Raw genomic sequence first — 24,585 nt, 5'->3', positions numbered from 1 at the left:
GATGGGTACAGTAAATAAAGCTTCTCTTTGTACAGCGTTTATGACAGGAAACACAGGGAGCATGCGCAACAGTTCCCTTCACACTCCCAATTGTGATGAAAATCTGACACACACAGGAAATATACGGCAGGGGGGAATTCCTGTATTGTCTCAAATTTCAGTATCCCAGTTAGCATGTACTATTAAAGGGCAGTGGTCACATCAAATTCAGCACCGCCTTAATCATATATAATGCTCACGTTCTCAAAGTCCATTATTTTGTCTCAAAGTCCATTATATGTAAATATGCAACACAAACCAGAATACAGTAATGTTCAGTACAGAAACTATTTGATGAGCTTTAAGAGAACAGAGCTAACAGGATTTGCTTTACTGATGACTGAGAAAGCAACTTACTGGAGGCGTTTATTCAGAGGCAGACTGGACATTCTCCATATTTATGTTCAGGGACTTGAGTATGCTTTAATTGACATGGCAGAGATGAGGTAGGAAGAAAAGTTAGACCAGAATATAAATGCACTGCAGTGCATCAGCACAGCAGCATTTATGGATAAATGACTGCTCAAAACAGTCATATGCAGCAACACTTGTTTTTTAATACAAGTAATTAAAAGAAGCCTTTGTAATTAATAATCTACACAGAAAATCCATCACTCAGTAAAAATGACAGAGCAAAGATATGCTACAATACTGATCAGCTATCCTTTAGACTCCTGGGTGAATCCTGATCTCGCCGACATCTGTGCAAGTTAGCAGTAACCTCACTAAAACAGTGGAATTAAATTGCTGTAAAACTGAGAGCAGAATCATGCTTTATACACACAATAAGAGACTATAAACCAGACATCCTGGAAAGGGAACAGCAAAGCAAGGTATAGACAGACCTAACTTTGTAGAGACTTTAGGCAGCACTGAAGGCTGAATCTCAAGGAAACTTGCATTCAGAATTCCTAGTAAACACACAGCAGGGAATGTCATTCTAGACAGATAAACTAAGCATGTGGATAAGGGAATCTTCCCAGAGTGTAAAAAAAAAAAAATAAATAAAAAGAAAAAAGAAAAACTTAAGCAATGTTATACAATTTGTACCAAATGTTGCCCTCCAGTGTCTGCAGCTCCTATCAACTTCAACAAAACTCACACTGAGCATTTAAGTACAGAACTGGGGTCAAATACAGTAGCTAAAGAGGAATAATTGAAAGAGAGTAGGAAAGAGCCATCATAATTGTTCGCTAAAATTCTCTGGATACTGATTAATATTTCTGTCCAATATTTAGTGCTTCACCTTCCTTTAAACTAGAACAGCAAGCACTGATAAGCAGACTGACTCCTACAGTTCAAGTTTAATTTGAGTTCCATCAGTACAGAAACAAGATTTGATAGAATATCCAACAAAACCCTTTGTAACTTCTGCTTAAATTGGTTTTATATTTCTACAACAATACTCCTCAGTGATTCACAGCAGATCTTTTAATACATCTGGCATGCACATGAAGACGACTTGTGCAGCAACAGTAAACCCACATCACAAAAGACCACTGGGTGAAGACAGTGGCTCTCTTTATGATGATATCAATAGATATAGTACATAAAATACAGGCCAGAAAATATGGAAAGCACAAGATATGTGAAACAGTAAGTAATTCTAAAAAAATTCCTATTTTCAAGAGTATACTTGGCTTTTACTACATTCATACAGACAGAAGCAAAAGTGAACATAAACCAGTCACAACACTGTGTAGAAGAAACAAAGTAAACACAGGCTAATGTCATAAGCATCACACTAACATACGTTTAATCCTACAATGCTACACATTTGGAGTATATCAACATGACTGCAGCAACATTCTACACAGTTGTGAGATTTAAAAATTATGAGTCAACAGTACTGTAATTCAAGGCTTCAGCTTTATCAATTTACCACTCGCTGAATATTCAATTAGCACAGGTCTGCTATTGGAAATTGAAGTAAAAAGAAAAGGAGTACTTGTGGCACCTTAGAGACTAACCAATTTATTTGAGCATGAGCTTTCGTGAGCTACAGCTCACTTCGTTGGATGCATCCGATGAAGTGAGCTGTAGCTCACGAAAGCTCATGCACAAATAAATTGGTTAGTCTCTAAGGTGCCATAAGTACTCCTTTTCTTTTTGCGAATACAGACTAACATGGCTGTTACTCTGAAACCTGGAAATTGAAGTGTTATTATTCCAGATAAACATTTAGATTATCTGAAGTCAGCTAACAGTTATACCTTGTCTGACATCCTGTCATGAAACCCGAAAAAGGAGTTATATTTACATTCACAAGTGATAAGTTTAACATGATTATACAGTAGTAGTGGTAGTGATTGCAGCAGCAGCGATCTATTCTTATTTATATTACAATAGTGCCTAGAGGCCCAACTGAGATTGAGGACCCGTTTTTCTAAGCTCTGTAAGAACATAAAGAAAAGGAGTACTTGTGGCACCTTAGAGACTAACCAATTTATTTGAGCATGAGCTTTCGTGAGCTACAGCTCACTTCATCGGATGCATACTGTGGATACACAGAGACCATGAAACAATACCTCCTCCCACCCCACTCTCCTGCTGGTAATAGCTTATCTAAAGTGATCATCAAGTTGGGCCATTTCCAGCACAAATCCAGGTTTTCTCACCCTCCGCCCCCCCCCACACAAACTCACTCTCCTGCTGGTAATAGCCCATCCAAAGTGACCACTCTCCCTACAATGTGCATGATAATCAAGGTGGGCCATTTCCAGGTTCTCTCACCCCACCACCACCCCCATACACACACAAACTCACTCTCCTGCTGGTAATAGCTCATCCAAGTCACTTTGGATGAGCTATTACCAGCAGGAGAGTGAGTTTGTGTGTGTGGTTTTTGGACGGGGGTGGGGGGGGTGAGAAAACCTGGATTTGTGCTGGAAATGGCCCACCTTGATTATCATACACATTTTAAAGAGAGTGGTCACTTTGGATGGGCTATTACCAGGAGAGTGAGTTTGGGGAGGGGGGGGGGGCGGAGGGTGAGAAAATCTGAATTTGTGCTGGAAATGGCCCAACTTGATGATCACTTTAGATAAGCTATTACCAGCAGGAGAGTGGGGTGGGAGGAGGTATTGTTTCATGGTCTCTGTGTGTATATAATGTCTTCTGCAGCTTCCACAGTATGCATTCGATGAAGTGAGCTGTAGCTCACGAAAGCTCATGCTCAAATAAATTGGTTAGTCTCTAAGGTGCCACAAGTACTCCTTTTCTTTTTGCGAATACAGACTAACACGGCTGTTACTCTGAAACCTGTAAGAACATAATGAATGAAAATATCTTGAGCCCAGGTTTAATTCTTATCTACCAGGGAGCTCCTCTTTATACACTTAAAATGAAGTGAAGGACAGAAGAGAAAGTCTCATATTCAGGGCTCCTTTGGGAAGTTCCCCACCATCACCTCTTTCCCCTCCCCCCCCCCACACGCTTAGTTTCAATTACTTTCCAAATGAGCCTTGCAGCAAAGGAGGCTCATGCAGCACAACCATGCATGGTCACTTCACAGCGGGACTTTCCCAATAGCAGTTGGAAATTCACTATCATCTCATGAGTCTAGTAGGTTTCAAACTGCCCTTAAGTAGACTTTAAGCTACATAAGTGTGTGGAAGTCTTCTACTTGCATGAACAGGAAAACATGGGAGTCCCATAAGCACCTGGTCAATGTAAGTTTCTGGGCAAGGTGTAAAGATACTAACAAAAATGAAGTCTCTCTTTGTATCCTAGCATTTATCAATAAAGAGTGTGTAGCGTTAGTGTTTGGAAAAAAACCAAGGGAATTAAATCCAAAAATATATACTAATTTAAATTATTAATAATCTTACACTACACTCAAGTCAAACAATGCAAAAGTTAAAGTTTTCTTAATAAGGTTAAGTTCCATCCATCATACATATGGATTTTTTTTATTACTAACCCAAATGTATATTTTAACATTCAGTGGGCCAAGTTCTGCCCTCCGATATGCACTCACACTTCAGTTCATTTGAAAAGGAGCTGAGCAGCTGCAGACCAAGGGTAAATGAAGGCTCCATGAGTACAAAAAGGGCAAGTTAAGGTTATTATGAGAACTTCAATTTTGTGTTTCTTGACGTGAGTGCTTTAGCATTCCATTAACTGTAATTTGTATTTAATATAATATGGTTGTATTATTATGTACAACTGTCTTACAATACTAAAGAAGCCACGTGTCGTTCCATTTTGTACAAAATGCTGCATGCCTCTTAAGAAAAGCTCATTCCTCTAAGAGAGAGCAGACATGGATTGTATACTCTTCAGGGCAGGGACCCTGGACTCAGTCCTCTGCTGAAAGAAGCATGAGCTCATCACATGAGGAGGAGAGGTACAGGTGGCCTTTCCACTTCCCCTAACCCTAGGCTGGCCAGGAACTGAAGCAGCCCATGGTGCACGTTAAAGTACTCTAAGGGATGCTGTAACTGGCTTGGAACTGCCCTCCCTCAGAAGCCATTATGTTGGCGAGGATCACAATGAACTCCAGCCCACAGAACAGCTCCGATATCGGGGCAGGAAGGGAAGAAGGAAGGGTCAGAAGCTCTGATGGCTGTACACCAGTTGAGGATTCCCCCATGGTGGGGAAAGCTTCAGCTGGCCATTTAGGAGAGATTTAAGGCCCCTTTGCACCACTCCAGTAGAACAGATGGACATTAGTGGGGCCAAAAGTCTGATGACTTGTCTTTTTACATGTTGAGAGCATGTAGGGCATTATTGGCATTATATAATGAACAATAGCTAAAAATGGAGTTACTCTCATGCAGGTTGTTTTGATGTACATGGTTATCCATAATTACTTACACTTTAACCATGTTGCTAACCAACTAGCAGTGCAGAACACTCAGGCATTTGAGATTTTTTTTAAACATTGCATATGGGTGTGGTTCTGTCAGTTTTATATTAAATAGAACTTAGCTCTGAAAGTGGCTCCACTGAAATCAATGGGACAGCTTATTAAATAAGGTACTACTTGATGTAAGGGTGACAGATGTCCCATACATAATGTCCACTCAATGGGATTCTGTTCTCTCATGGGGACATTCTGTGTATGGTAGAGTTAAACCTATCAATGTATTTTTGCCATTAATTATTTTTATAAACTTTCCTTCCTTGGAACTTTAACACTAACAATCATTTTTAAAAGACAGACTGACATGGACTTTGCTAAGAGATTTATAAAAAGAATATTAAAAATTGTTCAATAGGTCACCTTTGTGCCAAGGCCAAATATAGTGTTCTTTTAAACAGACGTTGCTGCGGGTGACAAGCCATTCCACCTGCTCCTCTCTCAGCTATCTGCGATGACATAGGTCCCTTCGTTGAGACCTTACCTTGGGTAGCCCAGCTTCCAGTTTCTCTTTAAATACGCATTAGGTTTGACTGAAAACGAGACACCTGACTTTCCGGGGGACAAGATGGTGCACACAATATGGCAGAGAACATGCACACACTGATTTAGATCTTACAGGCAACCATGTAATGAAAATACTAAAGAGAAATTACATAAAACAATTAGATTTTAAAATCCTGAAAAGAATCCCAATTTGTTTTTATACCATATGATCCACAGCAGCTTTACGAATAAGAAGTGAAATATGAATCACTCTCTTTCCATATACCAAAAAGGCAGTAAAGACAGATTATGGACTATTTTTTTTACATGGCAAGAAAACTACTGATACGCAATTTGAGAGAGACGGGGAGCACCTGAAGCTATGTTTTTCCTCTCTACAACCTAAACAACCAGACTATTTTTAAAAAATTACATATAATTCATTCCCAAGGTAACATTTTGTAGGCAAGGTTTCAGCCAGGAGCTATGCTTTTATGCCAAGCCCAAAACAGGGATGAATGACTAGAAACAGCAGCAGAGTCTTAAATACTAGCTGCGCTACTGAGGTAAGAAGCTTTTCCTCATGTGGATAAGCGAGACTGAACTTTTGCAGTCCCCTTAACAGATGTATGAGTCTTGAGGTTCCCTTTCAAGTTGTATTCTTTTTTTAATCAAGACACTGAGGTCTCTTGTGGACATATGGAGTATTGCCATAATAGACAATATTTTTTCTTGTAAATGTGCTGGGTTCTTCTGACCTCATGTCATCCTGACAAAAAGTTACCTTCTGTCTATTCCTGTAAAATGATCAAAAAGCAGGATTTCTGCCTTGACTCCCAGATCAAAACACCAAACTCGGTTGGAATATTGTGTTACTTGCAGTTTAGTACTCTGTTTCTCGCTCCATCCCATCTAAGATTGAGGCTCTGTCTAGAGCAGTGGTTCTTCAAAGCCGGTTTGCCGCTTGTTCAGGGAAAGCCCCTGGCGGGCAGGGCCAGTTTATTTACCTGCCGCGTCCACAGGTTCGGCCGATCACAGCTCCCACTGGCCGCGGTTCACCGCTCCAGGCCAGTGGGGGCTGCGGGAAGTGGTGCGAGCTGAGGGATATGCTGTCCACTCTTCCCGCATCCCCCATTGGCCTGGAGCTGCGAACCGCGGCCAGTGGGAGCAGCAATCGGCCGAACCTGCAGACGTGGCAGGTAAACACACTGGCCCAGCCCGCCAGGGGCTTTCCCTGAACAAGCAGCAGACCGGCTTTGAGAACCACTGGTCTAGAGAAGCAGAGGCAACAGAGATGGGGCAGACATGTGTATTTGATTAAAAAATAATAAAATACTTGGTTTGGAGTGTTTTTGCAGTGCGAACATGCCACTGATACCACAGCTGTCATAGGCCTATCATCCAGCTTCCCAAGAATTAGCTTCACTTTTCAAACAATCACTGTACGGACACATTGTGTGGGAAGAGGGGAGAAATACAAATCATTTTTAATCATTGATTATTTTAATATTTTAAACACACTCAAGACTTCTGCAGCATCTGTCTGCAAATAATGTTAAGAATGATATTGAATTTCCTGAACACTGGGAAATTCAGGATGAAGAATAGTTTCACAAATTAAGTCCCCTTACAAAATAAGTGTCGGGCACATTTATTTTAATAAACTTTTTCACCTGCTGTTTAATTGTGTTCTCAGAGAAAGCAAAGCTTTCAAAGTTATCTGATGGCCAAAGATGACAAATGCTGGTCCGTTTCCTGCATGAATAAAGTTATTCTAAGTGGAATAAAAATGCTAAATGACCATTGTCAGAATCATATTTTCTAGCCTAAGAAAGCAGTTAGTAGCATGTTGTCTCAGAAGAACTTCTGAACTCAAAGTAAATGCGGGATAGAGATTTAGTAAAAAAAACATATTTTTCTGTCTGTCTGTCTTTTAAAGGGGAACCATAGCTTGAAATCTAATCAGTTAAAAATACATTTAACCTGCCCCTGAATCCCACTGCCCTTTTTTGGGGGGAATGGGGGGGAAGCTTTAAAAATCACATTTCTCTGTCCCGTTACTGGGTGCAAGGCCCACACAAACATAAGGTGACACTAAGCTCCCAGTCCTGCAAGGTGCTTCACACAGGCGAACACCTCTGCTTCCATGAGCATCATAATACAGGACTGAGGCCTCACTGGCTACCTAGGAGCACAGTGAAAATGAGCGTCCACAAAAGATGTCAAATACACAAAGTAAAAAACAAAACAAAGCAGTTCTCTTTGTCTTGGGTATTACTACTATAGTAAATATAAGTGTTTCAACAAAAGTGATATATTTCAGTTGCCCTTTACGTAGACGCAAAAAAGGTTAGTCATGACATGAAGCACAGCATCCTCACTTGAGTCAATTGGTCCAAATCTTTTACATACAGAATTCAAAGGATTCAAAAAACAAACAAAAAAATGTTTCTAAAATGTCTGCCCTGGATAACATTATGAAGAAGTTGCTTTCCCCGAAGTTAGCTATATAAGAATGCCCACTGGGGTTTCACAAAACTGGGAAACAGCAATCTAACCATGAAAAAAATATGATCTTACCAGCTGATCACATAGAGGGGTCACCAGAAACCTTAGGGAGCAGAAGAGGGAAGACACAAAGGCTAATACCCTTCTTTCTGAAAACATTTCAAAATGTTCTTTCAAAACATTTTCAAAACATTTCATACAATTTAAGAAAACACTAATTTGCAGGCTAACTACAAATCAAACAGGGCAGCAATCAAAACACCTACCATGTTCCACGAAGACATTGCAATGTGGGCCTCCATGCCTAGATGATTCTTTCTTCCCTGCTCCTTTGATAAAGTGCAGGGCAGGCAGACTTGGCCTCCTCTGGTCCCCAAGAACTTTTCCAGGCTGCTGCCCCATAAAGTAACAATAGGCAATCTTTCCCAGGACAAGAAGGGTGTGGAGACGGAGATCCCTGATCTTCCAGGTTGGCAGAGAATTTGGAAGTAAAATAATATTTTAGATGTGTGCGTTTGTTGCGTTTACTGCATCAGCAAACTGATCACTTTAAGCAGAGAGTTCAGTCAGGTGCACAGATTCTTTCCACTCTTTAAAAACTGCAACAAGACTCTTCAGGTGGCTTTATGCAAAGCTGAGAGTTATAAGATGTTCCACTTACTTAGTAGCTACAAGTGTTACCAAAGTTTCAAGTTCTTGTCTGTAATGAGTCTTCCACTGAGTAAGTGGGAACTAGTTCATCTTACCAATAAGAAAACCACATATAGGGTCACCCAGGCAGGAAATAGTTATTCCCATTGCAATCAATGTCAGGGTTTCTTTTTTTCTCCTTTTCTTTTGCATAGCACTTAGTTAATAAAGGCCAAAAAGCCAGCGATTTGGCTTCAAGTATTAGTAAAGTCAGAGAGAGTCAAGTGTGTTAGAGTCATTTTAGATTTCCAAATAAACAAGGTGCAGACAGTTCAAAGTCTTTGGGGATCCATAATGACTTTGGAGTGAGGGGGATGTTTCAGTGGTGGAACTTGCAGTCATCCAAGCCCAACAGATTTGCCTTCTCTGATAACAGGTTTTCTGCCACTCTTACCATTGCTACCTCTCTGATGCTCTGGGTAAAGTGAAGCAAGTGATTGGGCACTTCAGGATCATTTTGGAGCAGAAGCAATAACAATCATCAAGATATGATGGGTAACGAATTACCCATCTGCACCAGCTTGCTGCTTATAAGGCAGAGAAGCCAAACCTGACTTGTTCCTTATTGCTCATGAAGGATATAGATGCCACTCTACTCAGGTCATTCGATGCTGGTGGCAGGAAAGAGGCGTTAGTCCAGTGATGCTCTCCAGGAGGAAGGTTTCTGCACAGCAGCCAGAAAAGGTCAAGCTGGGGTGACGGGGCTGGCTTCATCCCAATTGGAGAGCGTAACACTTTGAAAGGCCAGCTTGGTGAGTTATAGCAAGGCTATGGCTTCTGATCATCCCAAAGCTTGACAAGGGAGTTAGAGAGGCCAAGAACCCTAATCCCCACATGCCCTGAATGCTCCCAGGGGCCAGAATAATGGCGGCGGGGGGGGGGGGGAAGACACGACTGCAGTATGACAAGGGGGAAGGGTGTCAAACCCCAGTCTCGGGTGGGGAGAGGAAACAAAGAGGATGAAGCTCAGCGCTGGTGGGGGGGAGAGGGGAGATCAAACGCCCCAAAGGGGGGGGGGGGCAAGGCCTAGTCTGAGGAGGGAGGAAGCCCCTTGGGGCGGAGGGCAGGGAAGGGATTAAGCCCCAGCCTGGGGGGAGGGGACCCCAGAGGGACGGGACGGGGCAGGGCTGCCGTCTGAGAGGAGCGGGGGCAGTGACGGGCTAAGGGGCCGGGGCTGGGGCCCCCCGGGGGCGGCTGCGAGTTCCCGGCTCCCCCCCGCCCCGGCCAGTCACATCCCCGCCCTGCCTCCGGCCAGCCGCCGCCTCTGCCTCCGGCCGCCTCGCCGCCGCGGGGCTCGCACCGGCACCGGCACCGGGCGGGGGGGTCCGCTGCCGGCTCGCTCAGGGCGAGAGGAGCCCGCGGCACACGGCGGCCATGACAGGAGCCTGCTGGCGCCCGAGCGAGGCTGCGAGGGGCGGGGCACGCAGCGGGCGGGGGCGGGGCAGGGGGCGGGGCGAAGGACGGGGGAGAAAAGTGGGGAAGGGGAGGAGAAGTGGGGGGAGGGGTCAGAGGAGATAGGGGGGAACTGTACCCAATTGTCTGACAGTCCCACCGCAGCTTGGGGGGGGGGGGAGTCTCTAGTGGGAGTGACCCCCCCCCCACATAGCCCTTACCACTCCTATGTGACCTGGAGCAAGTCAAGTCAGTTACACTATCCCCTGCCTCTGTTTCCCCACCTGTAGAATAGGGATAATACCTCTTCCTTCCGTCCCCCGTTCGGCCGGCTGGGGGGATTAGATTGTAAAATGTGTGGGGCAAGGGCGGGCTTTTGCTACGTGCTCACACAGCGCCCAGCACGCTGGTGGGCTCCTGCTTGCCAGACACCTCCTCCCAGACCTGCTCTGAGCCGGCCTCTCTGGCACTGTACTTCCCAGGGTGGGGGCCCTGGAAGAGAGTCCTTTACCACATTGGGGGATGTGCCCACGGAGATATTGGCAGCATTTCCAAGTCTTGTGGCCTGATCCTGCCAGGTGCACCCAGCAGTTGTTGTTCTCAGAGAGTACTTGGCACTGCACAGGATCAGGCCCACTGAGAGGGCATGCCCACAATTAACCTAATTACATAAGCAGTAATGATCATTTATTTTCATTGGTGCCCACTGTTCTTTATGTCTACTCACTCAATGCTGTTCCTGTCTGCTCCTCCCAGCAACTCCACTCCTCCTGCTAATGCTCGCTCAGACTGCTCCCCAAGCTGGATCTCTCACCTGACCCCTTGTACACCCTGGCTCACTACTCTCTCAAAGGACTTGTCTACATGGGGAAATTGACCAGAATAACTATTGCAGAATAAACTATTCCAGAAGAACTCCCCATGTGAACGCTGTTATGCTGGAAAAAGACTGCCTTCTTCTCATTTAGCATAATCCATTTTCAAAGTGGATTAAGCTAAACCAGGAAAAGGACTCTTGTATTTCAAGGAAAAGAGCATCCATACAGGGAATTATTCCAGAATAGCTATCATGCTTTAAATTCACCCTCTACTTTATTCTGGGACAACTTCCCTGTGAAGACAGTGATGGATCCTCTTCTCACAAAAGCTTGGATTTTCAATTGTGCCTAAGGAAGTTAGGTACCCAATTTTAATGGGAGTTTGGCACCTAACAGCCTAAGACTCCTTTGAAAATCCCAGCCTAGGCTCATCTCCCTCTCAGTGCAAGTTATGGGGAAGGGCAGGAATCAAAAGCAGCCTACTCAGATAAGGGAACATGTCAGTTCAGGAATTGAATAAAGAGACTATGTGAACCCCAGAAATGCCCTTTGCAACTTGCCTTCAGGGTTTAGTTGTGGGTTTGCTGCACTAGCAGGAATTGCATAGACCACTGGAGACCTCTAGTGGCCATTTAGAAAAAATATCAGATTCCATTTCTTAGAACACATGAAAGGAAATAGCCCCTTACCTGTGCTGATGCTTCTGTTCAGAGGCCCCCGCCCAGCAGGACCAGTAAGTGTTAGTTACTTGGCTTCACAGTAATTGATATGTTCACACACCTTCACCTGTTTGACACGTCCAAGGAATCTAACTAAGAGCTGGAAACTTCCTCTGCTAAAACCAAAAGGAAACAAAAAGCTCAGATCTGAAACAGATGGGCTGGATTTTTAACTAACTTCTCACCCATCTCTGGCTGCAGATCCATGTGTATCGACCCGTGTGACCTACGTAGACATGTGAGAGGAGATGGGGCTGGTGAAAGACAAACTGGGGCATGGAAGGCGGTCTTATCAGAGAAGCCCCCTACAGGCAAAGACACTGCACATTTTCTGTTAGATAGATAGATGCCCTTCCTTGTTCTTCCTCTGAAAGTTGAGCCTGACCATGGGCCATTTTGATTAGAGATCCACTCAAGAAGAGGCACCACAGGCTCCTTTCTTCCTCCATTCCTGAACCTGAACCTGCTGGTGACAAGAGGAGGTCCCATGGTTACAGTAGAGCGCTGGGAGGAAAGATAGCCCCAGGTCTAAATCCAAGCCAAGCAACTCAGTCTCCACTGGCACTAATCTCATTTGGAAATTGGTTTCTCTCACATCTTTCAACCATATTAGCTAAACTACTTTCAAGAAAGATTTAAGCCCATCTGCACTCCCCCTTCCTCCAAGAACTATTACAGGGTTATAGTGTGCCAGAGGCTGCCAGAGGTCCAGAAATATGGCAATATTTTAAATTCACATAGCAATTTCCAATCAAGCCATTTCTGGATGACAGCTGACAAAACCCTCCTGGGAGGCAGCGAAGAGCAGTAATTTCATCCCTCAGCCCACTTTTAAACCAGGTTAAGGTGCTGAACGTGGTTTAAAGGCAGAGAGAGTAGTTAAGGATACAGGGTAGAATGTGGGTAATTCACCTGGCCGCCTTTTGCCCGAGTCAATCCCCTTGGAAAGCAGGAACCATTGCTGAATACTGTCTTGCTACTTATATTGCTCCACACCCAATAGCATTTAAAAGCTACATACTAAAGCTGGGCAAAAATCCCCAAACTCCCCCTTTCCAGCAACAAACAAAATCTTGACTCAGTGACTTGGGTAAAAGAACATAATCTGCTATCATACAAGGAAAATAAATGCTGCTAACCAATTCTAACACGTACAGGGTAACGGTGAAAGGACACCCCTGTGGTTAAGTCTTCTTGGGTTGTTTTCCTCCATGAATACTTGAATGGCAGAGGTGCCTGCATCATTCACAGGCTCCAGCTTTTAAGGAGAAAAGGAGTACTTGTGGCACCTTAGAGACAAAGAAATTTATTTGAGCATAAAATGAATTTGTTAGTCTCGAAGGTACCACAAGTACTCCTTTTCTTTTTGCGAATACAGACTAACACAGCTGCTACTCTGAAACCAGCTTTTAAGGAGGTAATCTATCCAGACTTTTCCTCCCAACTTGATGATGTGTTTGTCACAGTGTTTAGTAGGAAATGTTCTCAAACCTCAGATGCAGATCACAGCTCTGGTCACTAAAGGTTCCTGGGCCTTGCTGCGTGGAATGCATTACATGGAACATGCAAAATACTCATTTAACAGCTGGAAGATGCAATATATAAAGCTTAGTGCCAGGCTGAAATTCTGAAAACTTGAGTGGAAACTGCCACCTAGTGCTTAGTCAAAGGCAACTGCAGGGGGCAACACGAAGGAGATGGAAGGCAAATTGAGGCATATATCTGCTTCCCATGGAAAGTCTTGGAGCAAAGGCTCCTGCAGCAAAGGGCTGAGCTGAGGATTTTCAATATCAGTATTAGATTAAACCACAAACAGGACAAGTTTCTTGGTTCTATCAATGGACCCATCACAGCCAGAATCTCCAAGCACTTTACAAGCCAATTAATTCAGTCTCTGACCTCCCTTATAAAACAGGCATCATCCCCACTTTACAGACAGAGAAACCTGAGGCACAGAGGAATGGCAGACAGTGGTCGAGCAGGAACCAGAAATGCGAGTTGTGACTCAACATACCCTGCTCTACCCACTAACCTCACACTCTCCTGAGGATCCCAGGGAGGACCCATATTTTAAGGGGTGAGGAGTCCTCCTTAGGACGGCCCGGATGGTCCTGACCTAATTCCCCAGGGATCTTTCAGGAAAGCAACTATTGTATAGGAACCACTGGAAGCAAGGCCACTCTGAACTGGGGCGACCGGACAGCAAGTATGAAAAATCAGGACGGGGGTAGGGGATAATAGGCACCTATATATCACAAAGCCCCAAATATCAGGACTGTCCCTATAAAATCGGGACATCTGGTCACCCTACACTGAGCACACGAACACCACACAGGAGCACCATGCAGGGCAAGATGTCCCATGCAGGGAGGCTGGCAACGTCTTGATGGAGAGTGGGTGCGGAGGAGAGGGACAGATAGCTAGCAATAGCTTAGCAAGGGATGCTTCAGCCACTTCTGCACAGGCAGGATGAAGAGATGGGACCCAGCAGGGTATAGTGCAGCCACTGACGTCCTTGTACAGGAAGGACTTGACCTAAGAATGGTTCCATAGTGAGACCCAGTTCATCACGGTGGGACACAAGCTCATCCAAACAAACGACTCACAGATTCTCTCTCAAAAAATATTCTTTATTGAAGATTTTTTTAAAGAAAAATCTAGTAGGAAACAACAGCTAAATCCTTCACTACCAGAGCTCACAGTATCAGACCTACAAAATAAAACACTTGGGATCATCACTTCCATGCATGGGATGGGAAGAAGCCTTTTGCTCTGGAGGATCAAGGCACCTTGCCTGACTACTACCTCTGGGCACTCAATACACAGTGAGATGGCCACCTGGCACCAGCAGGTCTTTGTACCATTCTGTACGCTATATTCTAAGGGCAGAAAATGCAAGAACTGACCATCCAAATCCAGTGTGTGTTTGGAAGGGGGCAGAGAGAGCCGCACAGCACGCTGACAGAACCATTCACAGGCTCGGCGATGAGTCCCGTCCTTTGGAGATGGGTAGCTGTAATGTGGGTCTTGAGGGGAAAAATGTGTCTCTTGAATAAAGGACATATTGGTAGAACTCCTATCACTGTCATGATCAACCACTGCTGGGACCGGCTACGTGATCCTTGGGGAACGGCCGGGGCGGGGGACAGACGCACACCATAAGGCAAAACAAAATACATTGTTTCCTCTGTCCTAACAATGTGGCCCACGTTAGGGGCACTTTAAAAGCACATTGCCCACCATGGCAACCAGTCTAGCAAGCTACATCCCAGTGGCAGCCGCTCTTCACAAAGACCATATGTCCAGTCTGTAGGGGTTTACATTGCCCTACAAACCAGAAGGAATCCTGTATTTTCTGAGCTCTGGAAAGACATTTAAGGGATTGGGGCAATGCAGGAAGTTGGGGAGTCAATGCTGCTTTGGCGGGATTCCAAGCTGCCATATCTCCTTCCCTCATCCCTCCAGTTCCAACAGCCTCTGCCGGGTCTCCAGCACAATCTCCTGCATCACCTCTGGTTTGAGAACGTCCTTGATCTGCAGTGAAAAGGAGAAGTGCAACGTTTGCAGTTGTGACCCCGGCACATGAAGTGGACGAGGCCATGCCAGGTGCACAGGGCAATGAACTGCAGGCAGGTGTTAATGCAGCATATGGAAACACGGGGGCTGTGGGCCAAGCAGACTCTACTGGCAACAATCACAACAGATGCCCCAAGTCCTGACAGCAAACTAACCCAAGGGCACGAGAGGGGAACTAATGAGTCTTGCCTGGTCTGTCAGGGATGGTCTAGATAATATTTAGTCCTGCCACAAGTGCAGGGGACTGGACTAGAAGACCTCTCAAGGTCCCTTCCAGCCCTACGAGTCTATACCTACTGAGTTGAGGGTACAGGCACCACAGCCCTTCTTAAATCATGTGCTTCGGTACTTAAGAGGGAGCATTATATTGGAGGTGGAGCTTGACTACATGTCCCACCGTGCCTGGGAGGCTGACACCGGACATGAAAGCAGGAGACATTTAAGTCTGTCTGTTTGGCGAGGATAGGAGAACAACAAAGGCTTGTTGATGGGATCTCTGTGATAGCATATGGCATTAAAATCATTAACAAATCGTGGGGCAGAGGGGCGTTGACTGCACCATATCCAGCTACAGAAAGTTGGGCACCAGGAACCTTCCAGCATCGGAAGGGGATGTGCATATGGGAGAGAGAAGACAAAACTCTGACCTTCCAGTCCATTCTAGGTGAGACACCTCCTCCTCACCTCACCCTATCCTGGTGCAATTCCAAACCCAATAGGTTTGACGGGGATCAGACAGGAAGGGGCTGTTCTTTCATGCAGGGAAGAAACCTTGTCGTTGCTAGCGATGGAGATATTTGTTTCTATAGAGCCCAAGCTGAACATTACCAGATGTAGGATTTTCAACCCATCCCCATCCCAACCTTTCCACAGCCATCTGCTTCACGCTGTGACAGAGGACATCATATTGCCGCTTACGATGACAGAGGACCTTCTGGGTGGATCCCAGGCAGCGAAGGCATGCCCTATCCTACTGGCTTTGGGGTAAAGTGGTGTGGCCCGTGCAGCAGGGAGGGAAGAAAGCAGCAACTGGACTCAGTACCTGATGGGGGTGGGAGGCCTCGTAGCAGTACACAATGCTGGTGTCGTAGAGCATCAGTTTCTGAGCAACCAGAGCCAGGATGCAGTTCCGGAGTCGTGAGATTACCTCCCGGTCATGTAAGGAGACTGGCTGAGAGGGAAGCAAGGACAAAAGGGGAAAAACATGGAATGTGAGAAAGGGATGAATTTGCAAGGAAGTACTGGAGGTCTAGGACAACACAAGCATCACTCCAAACCGAAAACCACATCCAGTAACTTGTATCGTCTACGTAATACAGTTTCTGTCCCTGAAAGTGAATTCAAACGTCTAAGGAGGCAGGGGAACTAGTGATTAAAGCAAGGACTGGGAGCCAGGAATCTTGGGCTCTTTCCACACTGCCAGTTAAGGAATGTGGTCTATCAGTTCTGGTCAACAGCTACTCACTGCCCACGATATGGCTCCACTATAAAGGAAGCCTGGATGTTCAGACAGAAAACTCTTTCTCTGAAGGTTCCCCCAATTCCCCATGTGTACCTCCTTCCACTTCCCCACCTAAAATTCCATGTCTCGGGCAATGTTCTGCCATCCAAAAGCTGAACTGCAGCTTTTTGTAGCCCATTGATGCTGTTCCTTAATTTGGCTGAGTGCACCAGGCCTGCAGCACACACCAGAGGGACGAGAGAGATCAGGACCAAGCATTAAACCTGGGCGCCCCACATGGCAGCACAGACTATCACCATGAAGCTACGCAGCTGTCTGTGCAAGGAAAACCCTCTCCCCACACAAGCCAACTCACTCCACACAGGCAGTGCTAATGGAACAGTCCATTGTTTCAGCTAGGATGCATGCGGTTTACTGCCAATATTAAAGGGCTAGGAATTCGGCTAGCAGTTCACTGTGCGTTAGATATGTGAACAAATCATGGGGGTGCTGACTGAGCCAGCTGTGGTGGTTCCCAGAGACCTGCCTGTTCCCATGGCGGTGGCTCCCTTCCTTGTTTCCAACTGCTAATTCACACTAGCAAACTGCTACAGATATAAATATTTCCTTCATGTGTTCCACATAAGCAACTGCTGTCGTGTCCTCCAGGACATTCCGAGATTGTGAACGAAAGGGGAGATGCCGCAGTGACAATCTCTTTATTCAGGCGTGGGCCATGCTATGAAATGTGTGTAAGCCCTTAGGTTAGCACTTTCCCTGGACACGGGTTCCCTTTACCATAGATACCAGGATCCTGTTTCTTGGCGCCAGGCTATTGAAATACAGCTTGATAATGAGGCCTTTTGACGAGCAACTAACCAACCCAACCACCGCTGAAGCACTGTTTCCTCACCTCCAAATCGGTGACAAAGCCCCCTGCCTCTTCATTCTTCTGCTCGGGCGTTGGATAGATCCAGATGAAGCCGTTGTTGCCAAGGATCACAGAGGCGCCGCAGGGCAGATCATGGAAGTGAGTCTTCTGGCGTTTCACGAGGGAGGGAGAAACCTGAACGAGCACACCCTGGCCAAGCTGAAGAGGAGAGCATGACACTTAACAAGAGAGGGGTGTGGCCCGACCACTGACACCAACTCCATTGGTGGTCTGGGAGCCAGTCAGCTTCAACTCGGGGCTTTGCTGTCCCCGTCTGGGAAATGGGGATATCAACCCTGCCTGCCTCCAGTGTGCTGGGAGGATTAACTAATGCCCAGGCAGCCCTTTGAAGACAAAGAGTCTACGGAAGCTTTCAGTGAGAGATGTACTAATATCGTGATCATACCAACATCCCATCCAGCCCTCCCGAAAGGCAAAGAGCGAGAGAGGCTCCATTTAGCGGCACATTTGATCCAGTCACCGTCCCTCACCCTTTGTACAGTAATCCTGCTCCGCTTTCAGCTTTGAAGTGCTAATATCCCGGGTCTGATAACTGTGAACTGCAGCCTAATTACAAACAGCCCATTGACTTATTTCAACACACAAGACCAGAGACAAATGCCAAGCACATAAAGCCCCCGAGTCCTGGGGCAACAGAGAGAAGGAAAAGGCCCGGGCAGTTCCGGGCAGGAAGAGCTATCAGGAAGTTTCAGCCAAGAGCAATTTCTCCCCAGGGTTCTGATACCCAGAAGGGGTTCACTATCTGTAACTGCTGATAGGGAGGGCTAAAGGGCAAATGGACAAGATACATTTCACACAGGGGAACTCTGCATTTTATTTCACTTTGGGCTCCAGTCCCTTCATCTTCCCAGCCTGCAGATACAGGTTAGTAACAAAATCTTGTTCTTATCTAGAACCCTTCATGCTGAAGGACCCCGCACTCGGGAGCCAACTCTGCTCTCATTTACGCTGGTGCACAGCCAAACAAATTCCAGTGACAAGGAAAAGTAGCAATCTGCTCGGTACCTCACCTTCCCGTATTTCAGACTCCGTGTGTGCAGTGATACAGCCCCATCAGAAAATACTGCCTGGACTTCTGCCTGGCAGTGCTGCTTAAGGAAAAGAGAAGTCTGCCTCCAACCAGCCCCACTAGCCTTCATTCCCCCACCTCCCATCGCTCCTGCTGGGCAACCCACAAACGAAATATTCAGGTGGAGTTTCCCTTTATCCCATAGTTCTCCACCAATCCCCAGCACTGCTGTCTGATGGTACTTTCCTGGTCATTTCAGGGCAGCCTAGGGGCTCAAAGCTCAATCTTTATTCTCAGCCTGGTAGCCTCACAAAGGGCCATGCAATACACGCTATGGAGTGACAAAGTGGCATATCTTAGCATCCAAGACAACACAGGCCCACAAGCCCAGGTCCATCCCCCAGCTAGCCCACCAACAATTAGTCCTTGGGAAGTGGGGAGGGAGGGCAAATGTGCAGAAGAAGCAAACTGGAGGTGAAGGATTTGGGGAACAGCATTCAGACCGGCAGTAAGACCAGCCTGATAAGCCTAGGAGATCACCAGATAAAACAGATTATAGAGCAGATGTTCTCAAACTGGGGGTTGGGACCCCTCAGGGGGTTGCGAGGTTATTACATGGGAGGTCGCGAACTGTCAACCTCCACCCCAAACCCCGCTTGCCTCCAGCATTTATAATGGTGTTAAATATATAAAAAAGTGTGTTTAATTTATTAGGGGGGTCGCACTCAAAGGCTTGCTATGTGAAAGGGGTCGCCAGTAAAAAAGTTTGAGACCCACTGTTATAGAGTCTAAGACTGAGTGTCTCCTACGATGGTCAGCAGATGATCTCTGCCTTCAGGGATGGTGTGCACATGTTGTTTACCTCCAGCAGCCATCCTAGGACAGATGCTTCCTTCAAGCAAGCATCCCAGAACAGGATTAGAGCCTCATGGAGAGGCTGTCCAGTGCTCCTGACCATGATACACCTACTGTTTAGGCAAAAATGGGACCTAAGGCCAGACAGAACTGGGGAGGCGGAAAAATGTCAGGTGGAAACAAAGGGGAGTATAACACCCTTCCTGTCCCACCTATTTCAGTCAGCGGTGGAGGAGAGAACTCTTGGATTAGGTCACACATATGAAGAAGAAAGGCTCATGTTCTGATTAACAGAGAGAGTTAATCTTCCGGCATTCGGCTATGCACCAAAGACCCACAGACGCTTCCTGCCTAAATGCAAACGAAGGAAGGATACACTGATAAGATCCCCTTCCTGTAGATAGTCCCTCATTGCAAGCTCATCCTCTGCTGATCTCCTCCTCTGAAATGTACAAAGGGAGGAAAAGTCATGTGAAAAAGTAACTGATCCCCATCCATTTTAATTCCGTCCACCACAAGCTATGGGGCATGGCCTCCTTAGATCAGCAGATAGAGCACCTGCCTCCTTCTATAGATCATAAAGCCTTCCAAGGGATACTCTGCTGCTGGACGCAGTTTGATCGGGTAAGGCACTGGAGAATATGCTGTAGGAACAATCCAGCCTGGCCAGGATGAGGGTAGCTGACTGGCTGGGACCAATACGTCTCCTCTATCTCAAAGTACCATGATACCCAGAAGTGTAAAAGGTGCAACAGCTACAGGAACAGATACACATCTACACTTCAAGCTGGGAATGGGATTCTGAGCTTGAGCAGACATACCTGTGTTAGCTCTGATTGAGCTAGCACGCTAAAAATGCAGCACGAGCAGCTGGCCCGAGTACATATCTAGTGCCTCTGGCAGGCACGCACTCAAGGCTGCTGCAGCTACACACGATTTTTAGCATGCTAGCTCGATCAGGGCGAAGGTGGGTATGTCTCCCCCCAGCTGGGCATTACATCTCCAGCTTCAAGTGTAGTCCTATCCACCGAGTGTATCAGTTATGTAGATGGAATGACACTTGATGGGATGAGCTGCCTTCATGCAGAAGGTCCTGGAAAGGGATACACCAGATTAACCTGCAGACCTGCATGCATAGATGAATTAGCTGGGCACCAATGCTGCACTCGCAACAGCAACTGGGGAAAGAGATACGCAGCCTCGCAGCTCATCTCAGCGCCTAGCTCCTCACATCTGCTGCCGTTGAGCAGCAAGAAAGGAATCCAGCAACACACTACTTGGCATTCACTCACCAGCTCCCCTCCTGGTAGGTTCATGGACGAGAGAAGCAAGACTGAATCCAGCCTGGCGTTGGTCTCCACCTTCCATCGTTTCTGCTGAACCTGAGGGGAAGGTGAGAGAAGTTCCTCTGTTATTCTGAAACATCAATCATGTGCTTACCAGTGGAGCAGGATTTTTAATGGCCAGTAGAACCAGAGTCCCCAGCAATCAACACCAACCAAGGAACTTCATACAGACAAAAACGAGGAGTAAGTGACGAGATTTGTGCTGTTCTCTGTGTATGTGAACATACCCCACCCGATACAAACATCCACTAAGAACATTAACAGGGGATCTCAGGCACAGATGTAGCACACAAAACGACTTTTAAATCAATTTTTAAGACTCCAACTAAATGTTACATTAACCATGTCCCTTTAACGAAGGAGGCTGATATCATCTCCATTCTACAGATGGGCAATGACTTCCTTAACGTCACACAGCAGCTCAGCCTGGAATAGAATTCAGGATCTTAAAAAAGGAAAGGTCCACTACAGTAAGATGCTGAATTCCCTCAATGCCCAGTGGCAGGTGCTAAAAAGGCTGGATGCTAAGGTGCTGGGCACACTAGAAATGTCACTGATCAGACACAGACGCACCAATTACAGTCCTATGTTGTCACTACTAACCTGTACTAACACTCTTACATTTTAAATGTAGGACAAGTGTAATTCTGGTTTTAGTGTGTTATCAGGGAAAACGAGTCATTGGCAGGAAACAGTGGCCAGGATCTCCTTCGCCTTACCTCTGTGACTCTCCCAACCACAATGTCACCAACTTCCCCATTATACCTGGGAGCAAGACAAAAAGGGAAATTGTGTTCAAGCAAACCTCTTCCCAGACTGGCTCAGACACATCGCTCGACTCAGATACATGTATCAGCAGGAGACTGATTAAAAACACAGCATAAAAAAAAAAAAAGGCAGGGCCAAGCTGGCAAGAGTTTCCAGTACTAACCTTTATTACCAGGGATTTACAACTGGCTCAGTACAGGAGTAAGTAGATGAAATTCTCTGGCCTGTGTTACGCAGGTCAGACTAAATGATCTAATGGTCCCTTCTGGTCTAACAATACATGAATAATATGGCTACGAAATCCACCAATCTGTTGTAGACGGAAGTATTGATCTGATAAAGTCTGACAATTTCTACATTCACCCTAACATCTCCCACTGTTGGACACACACTGAGACCATCTGTTGGCTTACGCCCACCCTCTCTGAAGTCGTTAAGTGGGAAATGCAGTGCTAGGAATTACACAGAAGGAACATCTGATTTCTAAATAGGTTCAGAAAATGACTTCTGCCTCAAAGTCTGTTCTCACCTGGTTTTCAGAGCTTTGACACAGATCAGTTTGTTCACTCTCTCCACAGCACCTGCTACAGATGCTACAAGTTTCTCATCTCCCATATACGTGCCATGGCCCCTGCCAAAAAAGAATACATCAAACATCCACACATACATCTGCCATCCCGACCACCCTGGGGTTGGCCAACCAACTTTTTCGCACCCCTGGCTTAGAACTGTCACAGAGTTATTAGGGAAAGAGTTCCCAAGCTCCCTAGAATTAAAACAGGAAAGAGAAAGGGGGCTATTTCCCCACCACTCTAGGGCTGAGATAGGTCTCTCTACCCGGTTCCCAGCGAAGAGTCTGTGAAATAAAGATACCTGCAGGTGGTGACATAGCTCAGCCTACATCCTCATGTGCACTAGTGGTCCAGCTTTAAGTGAGACTGATAACCCCCCCCCCAACACTGCGGAGAGGGAGAGTGACTTAGGGCCAGTTCTAAGCATGAGCCAAGCAATAGCGTGAGGGCACTGAGAAGTTAACAGCCAGATAAAGAAGACCAGACCACACCACATCAGACCTCACCCCACCCCTCACCAGCAAGGTGAGCTGGAGGGGAAACCAAAGCAGGGCAAGCAAGTGTTCAGGGGTCCCCTGAGTAACCACAATGACTCTCGCTTGCGGACCCAGCCCCGAGGAGAAGCCGTTTTCTGCATCTCGACTCTGGGGGTAGAAGCAGGGGCAGGGAGGAATGAGCAGCCCCCCAGAAAACATGGGATTGAAGGAGAACTCTGTTAATTCCCAGTAGCCACTGGGATGGTGTGGAGGAAGAGACCCTGTCTCACAACCCTCGGAAAGGGGACAGGGAAGCTGCAGCATAGCCCCATTCCGTGCAGTATAAGGGACCCTGCCCCATAGCCTTAGCTGCTAGGATGGGGGGAAAGGGAGGGCTGCCATTGGGATGCAGGAGGACAAAAGTACCCTGCCCCATAACCCACGCCCTGGGGAGGGGCGCTGGGCTGCACCCTAGCCACATGTCTGGGGGGATAAGGACCCATAGCCCATGCCCCAGGGCTGTGTGGCAGCGCCATAACCTCCTGTTTGGTGGGATAAGGGACCCTGCCCCATAGCCCATGCGCCGGGGGGGGGGGGGCGGCTGAGTCACAGCCCCATATCTGGGGGGATAAGGGACACTGCCCCACAGTCTCTGAGCTGCGGGGAAGGGCCCTACCGGTGGAAGAAATCTGGGGGAGGCCCCTCACCTCATGTAGCCCGTGTCTGTGGTGATCGTGTCCCCCGGAGCCACCAGGTGCTTGTCGCTCCCCTGCGCCAGGCTCTGGACCACCAGCTTGCGGGCCACCGGCAGCCGCACCTCTATTGCCGCCATCTTAACTCCTGGCACTTTCCTTCCTAGGCTTCAGTGCCCGTCTGAACCACACGTTCTCTCCGCCATGTCAGTTACAGGCAAGCGCGTGCGTGGGAGCTGCCATCTTGGCTTGGGGCGCCGCCATCTTGGATGAGGGCCCGGCGAGCCTCAGCAGTGACAAGACTGGGGAAGCCATATTGGATCCTGGCAGAGAGCGGGACTGGCCTTCACTGCGTTGGGTTCAAAGGAAGGGACAGGTGTCGAGCCAAGTTTAGTGCTGGCAAGCTGCCTCGGGCTCTGGTGCCTTCCAGTGCTGGTTGTGGGGTTTAAGGCTACAGGAAAATGGCCCCCCAAGACAGGCCACATGTTGGTAATGCCCAGAGGCAGTATTTCATAGTGAGCGCTGCACGCCGGCCATAGTAACTGTGGGCGTATTCGGCCCCACATCCCCTTGGGGCCCACGGGCCCTATACGCATGGCCAGCACTGGCACCAGCGGGCAGCCACCCCCCTGCAGAACGGTGGGGAGCAGCAAATCCCCACTAAACGATGCTGCCGCAGCGGTGTTACCAACTCTCATGATTTTGTCATGAGTCTCGTGCTAATTATTGTTTTCCTTAAAGCCCCAGCGCCTTCAAACCAGATCCCAAAGCACTCAACAACTCTGTCATGCACAGGCTTCATTTCAGCTATCCCTGAGACACAGCCTACTCCGGGGCACAGCAGCTGTCTAACAGCTCACGGCATTGCTAAATGAGCGTCTGACTCAGTGGAGCTCAACCATGGGTTATGCAGCTCTCCATGGGTTACGTGGGCCACATCCACTCTCTCTATATACTACCTGTATGGCCCAGAGGAGGTCACATGGGCTGCAGCTGTGTGCTGATTGGGCCACAAGCAGCCCGTGGGTTGAGCACCACTGGTCTGACTGAAACTGCAAGAATGTAGTGTCTACACGTAGACAGGAAAAGGAATGTAATGTTAAGAAACTAATTTTTACAACTAAGAAAAACCAGCTCTTGTCATTTACCTAGTCATCCTGTCACTTAGGGATTTAAGAGAGAGATCATACCGTGGTCATCAGCCAATGCTTCCCATTGCATTAAGCCTAAATGCAGCACAGCCGTCCATCTGGTAAGCTAAATTATCTTCTCTGGGTGGATGGTTATATCAGAGAACAGCTGTTATTGTTATTAAATATTTGCACTGTGATAGCCCCCCAAGGGTCCAAGCAGCATAGGGTCGTCATAGAGCCAGGAACTGT

The 24,585-nt window shown here is 46.9% G+C and overlaps 2 protein-coding genes across 3 annotated transcripts in view; both read right to left on the bottom strand.

Moving 5' to 3' along the window:
• Nucleotides 1–9,974, bottom strand: part of ABL1 (ABL proto-oncogene 1, non-receptor tyrosine kinase) — a 120,024-nt gene extending 110,050 nt beyond the window's left edge. Inside the window, exon 1 of one of the 2 annotated variants that reach the window (XM_073314945.1) lies at nucleotides 8,164–9,974. In XM_073314945.1, coding sequence (XP_073171046.1) covers nucleotides 8,164–8,299 — 136 coding nt within the window. In that variant the 5' untranslated portion in view covers nucleotides 8,300–9,974. The remainder of the gene's footprint in view (nucleotides 1–8,163) is intronic. The other variant, XM_073314948.1, reaches the window with a different exon arrangement.
• Nucleotides 9,975–14,131: 4,157 nt separating this feature from the next.
• Nucleotides 14,132–23,452, bottom strand: EXOSC2 (exosome component 2). Its single transcript, XM_073314064.1, has 9 exons — nucleotides 23,219–23,452; nucleotides 21,993–22,094; nucleotides 21,415–21,460; nucleotides 20,642–20,731; nucleotides 19,726–19,791; nucleotides 18,496–18,564; nucleotides 17,447–17,623; nucleotides 16,135–16,263; nucleotides 14,132–15,050 (listed from the first exon to the last, which is right to left on the bottom strand). Exons 1-9 carry the CDS (start codon nucleotides 23,341–23,343, stop codon nucleotides 14,970–14,972), a joined length of 885 nt encoding a protein of 294 aa, XP_073170165.1. The 5' UTR covers nucleotides 23,344–23,452; the 3' UTR covers nucleotides 14,132–14,969.
• Nucleotides 23,453–24,585: the final 1,133 nt, after the last annotated feature.

The sequence above is a fragment of the Lepidochelys kempii genome, chromosome 16 (genome assembly GCF_965140265.1).
Source record: "Lepidochelys kempii isolate rLepKem1 chromosome 16, rLepKem1.hap2, whole genome shotgun sequence".
NCBI lineage: Eukaryota > Metazoa > Chordata > Testudines > Cheloniidae > Lepidochelys > Lepidochelys kempii.
This window is presented reverse-complemented; position numbering and strand designations above follow the sequence as displayed.